The sequence below is a fragment of the Protobothrops mucrosquamatus genome, unplaced genomic scaffold, assembly GCF_001527695.2.
Source record: "Protobothrops mucrosquamatus isolate PMUCROS unplaced genomic scaffold, P.Mucros_1.0 scaffold_45, whole genome shotgun sequence".
In the NCBI taxonomy this organism is placed as follows: domain Eukaryota; kingdom Metazoa; phylum Chordata; class Lepidosauria; order Squamata; family Viperidae; genus Protobothrops; species Protobothrops mucrosquamatus.
Genome location: NW_015386121.1, coordinates 791,787 through 806,138, shown reverse-complemented (window position 1 = coordinate 806,138; position 14,352 = coordinate 791,787). Strand labels below are relative to the sequence as shown.

Below are 14,352 nucleotides of genomic sequence, written 5' to 3'. Positions count from 1 at the left end.
GCAAGAAAGGTCATAAAATGATGCAAAAATCACTTAGCAACTATCGCACTTAGCAACAGAAATCTTGAGCTCAAATGTGGTCATAAGTTAAGGAGTTAGTATCAAACAGTATAGATGTACCAAAATATAGAAATTTAGAGACTAGAAGAAACTGGAACGGTAGAAGTCGGGCGATATCTAAATGTAATAAAATAAATAAATAGAAGTCATAGCAAAACCTCTGCAAAGTAAATGTGTATTTCTCAAAGTCTGATGATTCTTTGCATGTGAATTACAAGTGAGACTGCTTGAGGCTAATATTTTTAGCAAATATCAGCAAATTTCTTTGGGGGAAAAATGAAGGTGTTTATGAAGTGAAGAAAGTTATGAGGTTATAAGAAGAAACAAAAAGAAAAGCATCAGCAGCAAAGATCCAGTACAATTTCATAGACAGTGCTTTTTATTGTTTCAAATAAAGTGGTGAAAATAGCTTTTTTCTTCTGCTTTGTTAATACAAATGTTAATTAAAATGTTCAAAAGTTTATAGCTGAAGCTTTTAAAAATATACAGAATTTACTCTTTCAAATAGTTTAATACACATTTTATAACCACATTCTCAGCGAGGCTCCAACCTTAAGACATTACCGTAGTTGTATTGGAAAATTACAAAAGCTCAATTTACCATGGAAAAAATAGCTACATGTGTATAAAAGCTCTAAAGCTAAATTTTGTTTTCTGGAAAGCATCACTTCCACACCAATATTCTACTTCTAGCAGCAGTGGCTCTTGGACTCTCAACCGGAGCAAGTGTCTCTCAGTAAGTAAATCCAGTAAAAGGTGCAACATCTTTCAAAATAATATGCTTATATTTACATGCACTTATATCCCATTTTTATGAAGTAGCTTCATAATGACAGTGACCACTAGCCATTAGTACCTAGAATTAGTTACTAAGCAGAACTTTTGAAAATATTAATAGAATTACAGCAGATGCCAGAATGTAGCATTTATAAATAGATCAGAAATCTATATTCCTACTCTTATTTAATTAATTGAAAGTCTGGTTTCTTATCTATCATGCAAGTGGATTGACACTGGAGAGGCCCAGCTGAATTTGTGTAGTGGTATGTTGTCAAAGGTGCCAGGTGGTGGCCAGAGTTTTGTGATACAAATCCCACCCTTTTAAAGTATTGGTGCAATACTGATGCACCTACACAAGAGACATGGATGCCTAGACAAACGGGATAAGGATATAATTGCCACTGTAGATGCCTTTCTGTGTTTATTCACTTATATTCTTTTTTAAAAAGAATATTGAATTTTTTTTTCAAGGACATTCGGCAAGATTCGTTTTGTACAATTACAACTACCTATTGAGAAAGATGGCTTACCTTTCCAAGTGTTCAGTTTTATCATTGGGTACTCATGTTAACCTTAGTTACTGATATAAGGAACTTTGAATGTTGATAAACGAAAGATACAATATGTTATCTGACCCCACTGAAATCTTGATAAGTATTGTGATCCCTGTTTGTGTGGGCATCAGCTTTAAAACGTGTACTTAATGTCGCAAGACATATATAACATTATGTCACACATACAATTTTGATCCATGAAAACCTTACATTACAAGATAATACCAGTTAAATGTCATGTAGATTTCTCATAAGCTCTCCCCCCTCCCAATTTGTCTGTCTCACAATATTATCATCTCAGATTTGTCCAATTCAGAAGATATTTTAAAAGGTTTGTAGAATCAAGGAGTGGGATTGACTCTGGAAGGGGAATTTCTTACACACATTTTTAGTGAGTTAATTAGACAACTTGTGCCCTGTTGGGTCTTTTCCTTATCTAAACAGAGAAACAGAATGACCATGAGTGGGCAAAATGCAGTGGAAGCAAGAGCGACTTCTGACCTAGGTTGGGAAGTGTGCCTGGAGATGCACAACAGGTATAGTTCTGTACAGCTTAGTAGAGTTGTGGAGGTGGTGGTCAAGAAAAATGCATGGGGATCTCAGGGGTATGTAAGAGATGCTATGCTAGTTGAGGATAGCATGTGGGATGGTGGTTTTAGTTAGGAGGGATGCCTGGGAGAACTCGAGAGTGTGCAAGAGGTGCCTGGGCGTAATCTGGAGTGTGCAAGGGTGTCAGGGAGTGCTCGGGAGTGTGCAGGTCAAGGATGGTACATGGGATAGTGGTGATGTGGGTCAGGGTGTCACAGAGGTGCTACATGGGCTGAGGAAGGCACATGGTAGGAGTGCTGGCTGGGGAGAATGCATGAAGTGGTACCTCCTGGAAGTGTGGAGAAGTGCCCCCAAAGCTGTTGAATGCAATATTTTCATCATATACAAAAATTAATAGTTATTCTGTTATAATACAGTGGCTTTGTCTTAAGAGAAGTCATCCTGTTGACTCACTCAGATCAGTTTATAAAACACAGCATTTTTGAAACCCCTTTGAGGAGAACTCCTATGATTACTGTTTATACAACTCTGGAATAAACGTCTATTAACATAAAGCAGAAAAATAATTAATACAATCAAGTTTAACTTCTCCTGAATATAAAACCTAGAGGCTTGTTGCTTAACACCTACAATTCATTAACCTCTGCTCTGTACTCCATGAAAGTGTTCTCCAATGGGTATAACAGTCCTCAAAACAAGTTAGAATCAAAATGATTTGCTTTTCTCAGTCTTTTATTATTGTCGCTATTGTACATCACAGCATTTTTCAATTTATATTTCTGCAAAATGAATACAGCTGCCTTTCTAAATGTCCTATCTTAAATAAGCCCTGAGTACTTTTAAAGCACATTAAAAATGTAATTCATATTTTGCAACAAAGAATCAGCTAATGAGAAACGGTTACACATTTATGGGGAAAATTGTTTTCAAAAATCATAATACCCACTTGCCTTTTGTAATGGTGCAGCCAGGAACTTATTTGAAACGTAACACATAGTAACAGTCTATATAATCAGAAAAGGTGAAAAGAAGCTTAATCTCATTTATTTCAATTGTTCAGCAAATGATTCTGTTTAGCTTGGTGTGGAAGACTTCAGGATTTTAAAGTCTGTGCATATATATTTTGTCAATGTTCAAATTTCCACTAATATACCAAAGGTGAAAGTAGTATGATCAAAAAGATAAAGTGCAATTCACAGTAACAGTGCATTAACCTAATACAAAAAAATCTGGAATAATTTGTTTACTCCAAGAAACCTTCTTCAGGAAAAAGTTGCTTGCTGAGGACAGAGTCAAGTAGAAAAAGAAAGCTACAACAAAGGGTCTGAGAACATGTATAAGGAACGTCAGCTGTTGAGGGGGATCCAAAGAGCCTCAGAAGTTTTCATTAGCTATTTCTTCAACCAACATGTCGTAGCAAAACTGTTTTCATTTCCTCTGGGAGAAAATGAGCTATGTTTTACATGGAAAAGGTCGATTCGACAAGGAATATTTGTGCATGTTATCCAGCTTTTCCCCACCTTTTTTATTTTCTGAGATTGGGCAGCACACAGAAAGACAGGTGAATTTATTTTTCTAATAGGAAGCGAGGTTCCCAATCATTAACCGGTGCCATAGCTGCTGTAGTCAAATACACCTTTCTTAAAGAATGAAGAGAATTCACAAATGTCATGTTTGGACAGGATCAAGCCCTCTTTATTTACATATAGTGGAGATGATGGAGAATTAAGCATTGCATCAAAGAAGCCTCTGAGGTATTTCTGGAAAAGAAAAGTAAACCAGGACAACAGTTTTATATTAATGTTACATAATTAAAAGTACATACATTACATAACATTGTTTTTATTTGAAACACTAGAAAATAAAGACAGAAATGAAACACCTTTACATGTGAATTGGCTGCAAAATCTAGACAACTTAAGACTTAAAAACTAGTATGCAATGAGCCTTCGATGAAGTCTACAAGTTTTTTTTTCTTCAAAAATGCAGAGCAAGACCTCCTCCTTCTGAAAGTGAGTGAAATCTGAAATGCAGTTTGTGATAAGAAGTGAATTCTTGTATCTATGAGGTCAACGATTCAAAGAAACACAATTGGTGTGGCCTCTTCGGTTTTGTCTAAAAAGCAGAGCTATATAAGCACCTTGGATTCAGTCTCTCAAGAGCACTTGGGAGTGTGCGGGAGCATGGATACAATTGTTGTATGATCTCAGGAAGACACATATGAAGATGTCATGGATTGGAATGGGGCAATTTCCCGTGGCTGACTTGCCCCGGCTGACAACTTGCTGTGGCTGACATGCCATAGGACAACTCACTGCAAGACAATCAATGCAGGATAACCCAAGAGAGGGACAAGTAGAATCGTAGCTCCCCAGCCTCGAGGACTTTTAACTTGAGAAGATTCAAACCTAAAGCAAGACAAGGCCCACTGCAATTCACTTGTTCCTCTCTTAAGGTATCCTGCATGGAATTGTCCTGTGATGAATTGTCCTGGGCGAGTCAGCTGCAGCTCCTAGATTCCACTGTGAATAGATACTATGCAGATACTCTCTGCACTCAGATTTTGGGGATGGGTTCTGAAGCACTGGACAGTCCTACCTAATAGTCTTTGAATATCATTACATGTCAGTGTACGCTAGAACATCTTGACAAATAAAGGGCAAATTATACATAATGTGAAGAGTTCACAATAAAGGTCAACTATCATTGAAAAAAATAGGCTAGTCCTAGTCCTTGTTGGTCTTCCAGAAGAAATGAACAATTTGGTTTTTCTAGAGGGCATTTAGGGAGAGAGTGGACATCACTATGCTGATGGCATTACTGTGTCTTTGACTGATTAATTATTTTGATTTTATGCTTTTCATTAAGTTTGTTTTTTATGTTGTAAGCTGCCAAGAGTTGTTCTGGGACTCTTGGGTGGGTGGGAAGAGTAATAAAAATGAAATAAAACACAAAAAAAAATGAAAGAACAACCCAACAAAAACCTATGGGAACACATAAAGTGTATCAGCTCTGTTATGTTAGCTGTTATGTCTTCACTAAAAGGAAACAAGATACAGTGTTGGTCAAATTATTTGGGAAAATTGTGTAAGGGAAAAGTGATGCTTCTGTCTCCCATTACTGTGCTCTTTTTGCTCTCCCCTCAGGACTTTTAACAAATCATAAAAATATTTTTTTTTTAAAAAAAAAGCACGATATATCACAATTCATAACCACAAAGATAAATTACTTACTATAGTAAAATATATATAATTCTTCTTGATTTGTTTTCTGAAAGTCATCTGAACTTCAACAGAGCATCAACTTAACTAACTTTAAGTTTCATATGGAATGTTTTCAAAATACTTTATATGTGACTAAAGCAAACATTTTGTATTTTCATCCAACAAATTTAAGTATCAACAAAGAAATATAGTTTCATATTTAGAATGGTAAGTTACAGTTTTTTTAAAAAAGAATATTTGTACTGTATGTTCTATAAAGGTACACATATAATCTAAATTAATTTAGCTTGCTAATATAATTTTATTTGTTAAATTGGTTACAATGTCACCCATATAAACTATTAGAATTTTGTTAAAATATGATAAATTGCTTAATTGTATTATTTCTAGTGTATAAAGATTTAATGCTGAGGCAAAATAAGATAATGAATATAATGCTGCTGCCAAATATCTCTAAAAATTATAAATTAAAGAAATGATTTTCAGAAGCATTTAGAAAAAAAATAATGCGCTTTTTCATTTACATTTAGGGCCAAAATTAAATTTCTGTGGCACATGCAAACATATGTGTATGTTTTGAAAAGGTATTTTAAGTATTTCAAATGTTAATGATTCAATAATTTTCTCAACATGTTTATACAGTAAGTACTACATTTATTAAACATTAAATAATATTTGCATAAGTTTGCAAACATATCTGTTTAATCTAGATAATTACTTCTCAATAACATCAGATACTATTCAACTAAAACAATATCTAAAGAAATACGAATCTAGAGATGTATAAACATTTAAAAGTTGCATTTAAAGGAATCCTTCAATTACTAGGAAATTTACTTGTACTTTTCTTATGGCAATTGGCAGAATAACTTCTGCCAAAATTAGTAAGGGCTTTTATTACACTTGTAGCACTTAGAGAAGCTGCCTTTTAAACATAGTCAATTATTTGTAGAACTTAATATTTTTATTTGTATACTATTGTCTAAGGTAAGCGTAATTTAGTTTTAAGATGGTAATATTATTTTGGATGGGGGAGAGAGTATTTTATAATTTTTAAAGTATTTCCTAGCAGAGCTATATCAAATAAAATCTTATGTTATTTTGAATCTTTAAGCTAATTATATATCAAGCTTATCCTCACAAAATAGGTCTGTGGCATTGGTAAATAAGGTTGCCTTGAAGATGTTAGAAATTTCTAGTTTCTTTGTGGTACATCACATTTATTTCTTCTTCTACTTCTACCTATATCAGCTGTAAGATATCTGCAATTTAGAAGTTTCAAACGCTATAGTTTCCAGGCTGTTGGAAAATTAAGCAGAGAGTCTAAAAAAATTCCAAGATCCACAGCAGATGCATATCAAAACTTTTCCTGAATGTCACATATTTATAGACTATCAGAAATCTGTTTTTCTATCACAATAAAAACTTATATGGTATTCTTTTCTTGATATCACTACTACGTTATAGGTAGCTTTATGAATTACAGAAACCTGTTTTTATTGCTTTTACTTTAATATCTTAAGACAGGTTTGCACATCATCTTGTGATACATATACAAATCGTAAATACAAGAGTCAGATCACACATCTTACTATTGGATGGTGCTACATACCCCTTGAAGTTGTACAGAAGCATCTTGTGTATCACTGGATGCTTATTATAGCTTCTGTAATTAACTTATATAATAAGAAACCAATTAAGACAAATAACCACTCACGTCCCCACTGGAAATCTCAGTTTTAACCAGGTAACAAATAAGAAAGTTAGGACCACAAGAAACAATTGTCAAACTTAGTCAAAACCTTTAGTAAAAACATTATGATATCTAAGTGCAATTAATGAAAGTATTGGGTACTGTACAAATGTATGACACAATGAAACATTCTTTTGGTACTAAAAGATTTATGACACAATCAAATTAAAAGTTTTATTATGGCCTTTGAGGTAGAGAATATGACAATAAAATACATAAAACTGTAATTATTATATTATGATGCAATAAAAACTCTAATTTCTTGGAATTTGCTTAATATCACCTATGATAATACAAATTAAAAACTATTTCTACTGTCCTCCAACAATTTTATTTTCAGCAAGTGTTTAAGTAAAGCAAATTTAAACAAATTTTAGATTTCTTAGATATTTTGTATTTATTGTGATTACTGGAATCTGGCTATACTTTGACCAAAGTTAGGATTAGAGACATACATTTAGGTCAGGTCTGAATCTAATGACTTGATTTTATTCTATGGAACAGAAATCATGGGACCATCACTCTTTGGATTGTTCTTCATTTCAGCCAAAAGTTGCTATTGCCACTTAAAAAATAATTAAAAAACAAAAGTGAAACAGCTATCTATCTGAAATGTTTGTTGGGCTGCAACAGAAAATGAATACAACTGGGATAAAGCCATTGTCCATAGCTAAATTGCTAAGAGTTTATTGTTCTCCAGTTACAATAGCAAAAACATTATATTATTAATGTTTTCTGCATCATTTATTACCAAGAGTTTTCCAATGAAAATCTGCTGGTATGAACATTATACTGAATGTCATCAATCAAATTAACTGTCCCAGCTAGTCAAGTTCAACCTGCAATAATTATTTGCAATAATGCTTCCTATTATATTTTAATAAATGAAATCCATTTAGAATCCATAGAATATAATAATCTTTCTAATAAAGTTATTTGCTGCCAATAGAGAGAAAAATCCCTCACTCTTTTGCCTGTTCTGGAGAGTAAAACCTATGATTTATAGTTTCTGCACCTCTGTGAGCTTTTTGAATGTATAAGGCTATATTAAAAACGAACAAAATAGGTCTTGGTAGTGAAGGAAATCAATCTTTTCTCTTGAGCAATAGTCAAAACAAGTCTTGTCAAAAACTATTCACAGGAAACAACAGAGGAATTGAATTTACTACACGTCTCTAGGTTAGCAGTGACAGGGTGTCAATTTCTGAGATGACTTTGGCAAACAGCTAGCCCAAATGCTTGACATGAATCACCCTTCACTTCCTTGAGTGAAATCAAAAACTGAAGGATGATTGATAAGTTGGCTCTGAAAAGGGACAATATGAAATGCATCTTCTTTCTATACTTGAGCATTCCTGTCATTGATATACATGAGTTGTGAGCATTATCTGAAAACTTGGTACATACAAACTGAGTACACAGGCATAACTGAAGAATTTGCCTTGACCTGACAACAAGAGAAATTAATAGAAAAAATGGATGGTATTTTTCCCCCAATAAGATGTATATTGTCCAACTCAAACTACAACATATATTTTACAAGTCTAGTATAGAAGGTATATTGTTTTGCTATTTTAAAGGTTAACAAACCATGATAAAAATAAATGTTTAGGAACCTTCCAAAAACTCATTTAGAGGACAGAAAGAAACAGCATGTCACAGCCTACATTTCAACTGTAAAAGTAAGAATAACAGTAGTGCCTTAATTCTTGCAAAATTTAAGTATCTGTATCTCAAATCATTTTCTTAAAAAAAATTTTTTTTTTTGAATGACATTTCATCAGAACTGGGACAGCACTTGCATAAAGCACCACTGAACATTTGCATTGGATACTGCTAGACTGATTGAAAGGGAAGATTATTTTGATAGATAGCAAACTGGCTTTACAGCAGGCAACCCACTGTGGATCAAGGTTTAGTACAGTACTTTATCATCTAATCTAAAATACACTGGACTACTCAAAGCAGCTGTATATATTGCTTTCTTGGAATTTAAGGAAGCTTTTGACTATCAGTGGATACAGATATTGGATAGCTATCTCCTTCCTCTCGTGTAAAATCAAAGAACTGAATGACTACAGGCCGGTTGCTCTGACATCCGTAGTTATGAAAATCTTTTGAAAGGCTAGTGCTGGCCCACCTGAAAACCATCACGGATCTGCTGTTAGACCCCTTGCAGTTTGCCTACTGAGCAAACAGATCAGCAGATGATGCTGTTAATATGGCTCTGCACTACATTCTACAACATCTTGAATCTCCAAAGACCTATGCAAGGGTCCTTTTTGTAGATTTCAGCTTGGCATTTAATACCATCATTTCAAATATTCTTCTCACTAAACTAAATCAGCTAGTCGTGCCTGACTACACCTGTAAGTGGACCATAAGCTTTCTAACAGACAGGAAGCAGCAAGTGAAGCTAGGCAAAATCACATCAGATATCTGTACAATTAGCATAGGGCCTCCCCAGGGCTGTGTGCTCTCTCCACTTCTCTTCTCTCTATACACCAATGACTGCATCTCAAAAAATCCCTGTTAAAGTACTGAAGTTTGCAGATGATACAACAATGATTGGCCTCATTCGAGACAATGACAAATCAGCATACAGAGGGGAGGTTGAACAACTAGCCTTGTACTGCAGCCAGAACAATCTTGAACTGAACACAGTAAAAACTGTAGAAATGATAGTAGACTTTAGGAGAAACCCTACTATACTACAACCTCCTACAATACTAGACAACACAGTATCAACAGTAGAGACCTTCAAATTTCTAGGTTCTCAAGATTTAAAATGGACACCTAACATCAAAAATGTCATCAAAAAAGCACAACAAAGAATGTTCTTCCTGCGCCAACCCAGAAAACTCAGACTGCCCAAGGAGCTGCTGATACAGTTCTATAAAGGAATTATTGAGTCTGTTATTTGCACCTCTATAACTGGTTTAGAACTGCAAACAAACAAAACAGACATAGACTTCAACAAATAGTTAGAACTGCAGAAAAAATAATTGCAACCAGCCTGCCTTCCATTGAGGACTTGTATACTGCATGAGCAAGAAAGAGAGCTGTGAAAATATCTACAGACCCTTCACATCCTGGACATAAACTATTTCAACTTCTTCTCTCAAGACGATGCTATAGGCCAGGGCACAGCACACCAGAAAAACTAGATATAAAGACAGTTCCCCCCCCCATGCCATCACTCTGCTTAACAACTAATTCCTACAACACTGCCAAAATACTTAGTAAAGATGTATTACTATGATACTTCTCATCTTTCCTATTACCTATCCTTATCTTCTTATGACTATATCTTTACTGCTAGTATCTTACAATTTATGTTGTTGTTTCTTTTAGTATCCTAGTATGATTTATGTTATTTGCTTAGCTAGTACTCTATGACTATCACTAAATGTTGCATCTTATGATTTATGATGAAGTGTTGTAGTTCACGATTTATGATTAATGTATTTTCATGTTGCATATGATCATGATTAGCACTATTACTGTACACTGAGAGCTTATGCTCTGGAGACAAATTTCTTGTGTGTCCAACCACACTTGGCCAATAAAGAATTCTATTCTATTCTATTCTATTCTATTCTATTCTATTCTATTCTATTCTATTCTATTCTCATATGGATTACAAAATGACACAATGCAGCAGGGAATCTTTCATAAATGGATGTAATTAGAAAGGGGATGAAATACTGATATGTTCTTGCTCTACTACCACTCAGTTTTTACATACATTCAATAGTCGGGTACTTAGAAAAAGAAGAACATCATCTTCCAAAGCCAGCCAATAAACTAATACAGTATGAACTGTTTTTACACAGGTGGATATTGGTGAAGTAGCAGGAGGGAACATACCATGAGTACAGGGGTGTGGCATGTGGACTAGCAGGATATGCCACATAGGGTAATTGGTGATAGCAACAGGAGAAATGGTGATTGAGGGATGGGAGGGAAGGTGCCCTGAAGGCAGTGGATAAGACAGTGGTATTAGTACTTGAGGGAAAGGCAACCAAAGTGGTCTAGGTTTTGGCTCTGCTGAACTCAGGCTGATCCACAACACTTCAGCAGAACTGCTGGAACAGGAATATAAGTTCTGGGTTTGAAACAAGGATATATTCCTACTTGCTGCACATACCGACAATAGACCTATTATAGTAACACTGACACATGCAAATAATCTAGTACTTTCATCACAGATCTCAATACTGTAGCCTCAGTTTTACATCTTATCATTAAGAATTCTCAAGGTCAGATTCAGAAATATCCACTGTCTTTGCAGTGTGGGTCTTTTTAGCCGCTGGTTCATATTCTATTCTACTGTGACTTCTGCAGAGATCAAAGTGGTTTACTCTTCTAGCACTTCTCAGGCGATTTCTTGGATGGCTAAATAAATTTTAGGTGTAAACATCACATGCTGTCAGATAAAGGCTAATTTTTATCAAAATTGTGTTGTTAACCTGCTGGATTCAGTCACTGTTAGCAGCACATTAAGCTAGAGTAGAATACTGGGCTCATTTATATAAGGCAACAGTAGGCTCATTGTATTAGGGTAGCAATTCATCTTGCTCTTAGCATTCCTGTCTCCCTCAGGTGTTGTAACTGTAAAATAAATGTATTTTATTATTTCAGTCCAAGTCAGGGAACATAAAGATTTGATAAAATTCTACCAGGAAAAGACACACACTTGTAAATATTTTCTAAGAATTCTTCCTTCTTCTACTTAGTCCTTAAAAATCCTTATTTATAGAGCTAAGAAAGATTTACATGAGGTCACTAATTATAAATGACAGAAGCTTCATTTTTTTTTAAAAAAGTTATATTTAATCCTAACTATAAAAAGGCACCAGGATTCCTTTTTATAGAAACCATTGGTATTAGCAAATTTATTTATATGACTCGAGCAGAGAATTAGATTCTGACAATACAAATTTTCTTTCATTTGTGTAATCATCCTTCTTTAAGATCATTTATTGTTACTATTTACAATTACCACACTTCTGGCTCATAAAATTAAACAATTTAATCTGATATGGTGTAATGGTAATGGCCTCTATGTATTCTTTTTTATGAAGTCTATAGGAAAATTCAATAGTGCTTTTAGAGCAGATCTGAGCATTTTATGGCCTGTGGGCAGTCCCAGTCTGGCCTGCAATGGCGGTGGGAGAGTGGGGTAGCAGCTCTCCACAACAGTGCCAGTTTCTCATGTGGCCCCTTAGAAAAATTAATTGCCCACCCCTGTTCTAAGGACTTGTGTTAGCTTTGGATGAAACTCAACTATAGAGAGTTAAAAATCCTCTTAAGCAGATTTGCAGCAAAAGTAGACATTTCTCTTTTGGGGGAGGCAAACCATAATACCTGAGCTGAGGGTTTTTCTTGACTCATTCTTACTGACTAATTATACTGTATGCCATCACATCAATGTTGACCTTTAGCAACCACACACAATATTTCTCCCCAGCCTCACCGCTCAATTCTTCCAATGGTGCACTCATCCTAACTGTAACTGAATCCATCCACCTTGTTGCTGGTCACTCTCTTTTTTTTCCTTCCACTTTCCCCAACATTGGAGCCTTTTCCAGAAAGTGTCAGTTCCATTTCAACAATTGATAAGATTATTTTGGAAAACTGTGAGAGAAGGAAGACCAACTTGAATGTAGGTTGGATTGATCACTAGAAGGCATTTGACTCCCTGCCACATGACTGGATAATCAAGCGACTAGAAATAACAGGAGAAAGTAGAAACATAAGAAGCTTTGTGCAAAGATAAATGACACAATGGAAGTGTTGTCTCCGTCTTGTGAGCCCCTCTTATCGGAGGAAGAAGGCTCCGAACATGAAGGAGAGGAGATGGCCAGGCCTCCCTCTCCAGGACCCTCCTCTTTGGCAATGCCTCAGGTGTCTCCCGATGGAGCAGAGATTGACCAGGAGCCAGGTGGTTCTGAGATTGGCCAGGAGCCAGGTGTTTCGGATAGTGATGAAGATAAGTTGTGGCTGGATCCACGCCAGCGTAGGAGCGACAAGCGTGCGCAGCAGAAAAGGAGACGTGCCAGAGATTAAGCTGAGTCACTGGACCACACCCCACAGGCTATAAAAGGGAGGTGGTGGCCATTTGGACTCTGTGACGGACAAAGCTGAATCTCTGGTGAAGTAGTTTGCTGTGGACTTAATTCTCTAACTGTGTGTATTGTTTTTTGTTCTCTGAGTAAAAGTCTTGGCAGGCAGCTACGGAGCTGCTGCCAAGTTTTCTTATCTGTGGATTGAAGTGTGGAGAAGTTCTTTAACCCTCGGCTGGCTGTTTGGGTGGGTGTGTCCGACGGGGACAGAACAGGAAGACACTGGTTGACGGTTAATGGTGAAAGACTGGGAGAGGTTAAAATCAAGAGAGGAATCTTTTGAAGAGACTCACTATCACCACCGCTGTTTGTCATTGCACTGATTCTTCAAATACTATATTTAAATGCTAGGTCATTTTTCACTTCCATAGATTTTAGGAGCATCTCTTTTCAGCCCTAAGTTGCTTCCACTTTTCTTGTACTGAATGTTATAGCCATTTCATGCAACTTGTGTAAAAGCAGTGACTGAACCCTTCCGGTTAGCTCTTCTCTAAATATTTGCATTTGCCATGTTAAAAAGAGGCTGCTAAGTGATGGTTAAGTTATTACTGCTGATTTATCAAAGAAAAATTTATTCAGGTGTCAGTGCATTTCATATTAATACATAAAACATTTCCATACTTAGCAAGTAATCTCTTGCCTTTCCAAAAGAAGTAATTTTAAAATTAAACGTTGGCATCTTTTTCTTTTTTCTTTAAATTCCCACAGGGTTTTAAAAACAGGCAAATAATGATGGCATTTCCCTATTTATAGTTATCAAATGCCATGAATGGGTAAACATTAACTTCTATTCATTACTTTAATCAACAAAATTCTTGGCTGTGTCAGTCAAGACAGATTTAATCAAGGAAGGCCCGCTGTAAAGTTAAAATTGCATACTTAAACTGCTGAATAAATAATTTAGAGGTTTACTGTGGAAGAAGTTATCATAAACCACTAAATTAACAGCTGGCTTAGTCTTGTTGGAGCTGGTAATCCTATGTCTAGGTGTTGTCGCTTTAAGTTGGGAGGCTAAGTTATGGATCTATGAGCCTCTGTTAAAAAACAAACAAACAAACCATGAGCTTTTTATACCCCACAGTCTTGTCTTCAGCAGTGTTGATCTGTAACCTCTATTCTGTTATTTCTAATGCTCGAATTTGTTCTTTCCTGAACTGGTACATTCTTTTCAGATATTCTTTTCTTGTTGGATTTGATCTGTAATAACAGATCATTATTTCTTTGATTTCAAACTTCATATATTTGTGATGTGTAAACAACTTTTCTTCCAGTAGTCTTGCAGCTTGCTGGCCTTGGCTGCTCAA

General features: G+C 35.5%; 1 protein-coding gene across 2 annotated transcripts in view; it reads right to left on the bottom strand.

Moving 5' to 3' along the window:
* Positions 1-2,503: 2,503 nt before the first annotated feature.
* The window catches only part of KIF16B (kinesin family member 16B), a 137,104-nt gene continuing 125,255 nt past the window's right edge, over positions 2,504-14,352 (bottom strand). For both annotated transcript variants that reach the window (XM_015811077.1, XM_015811085.1), the window contains one exon: positions 2,504-3,703. In XM_015811077.1, the coding sequence (XP_015666563.1) occupies positions 3,545-3,703 (159 nt within the window). In that variant the 3' untranslated portion in view covers positions 2,504-3,544. The remainder of the gene's footprint in view (positions 3,704-14,352) is intronic.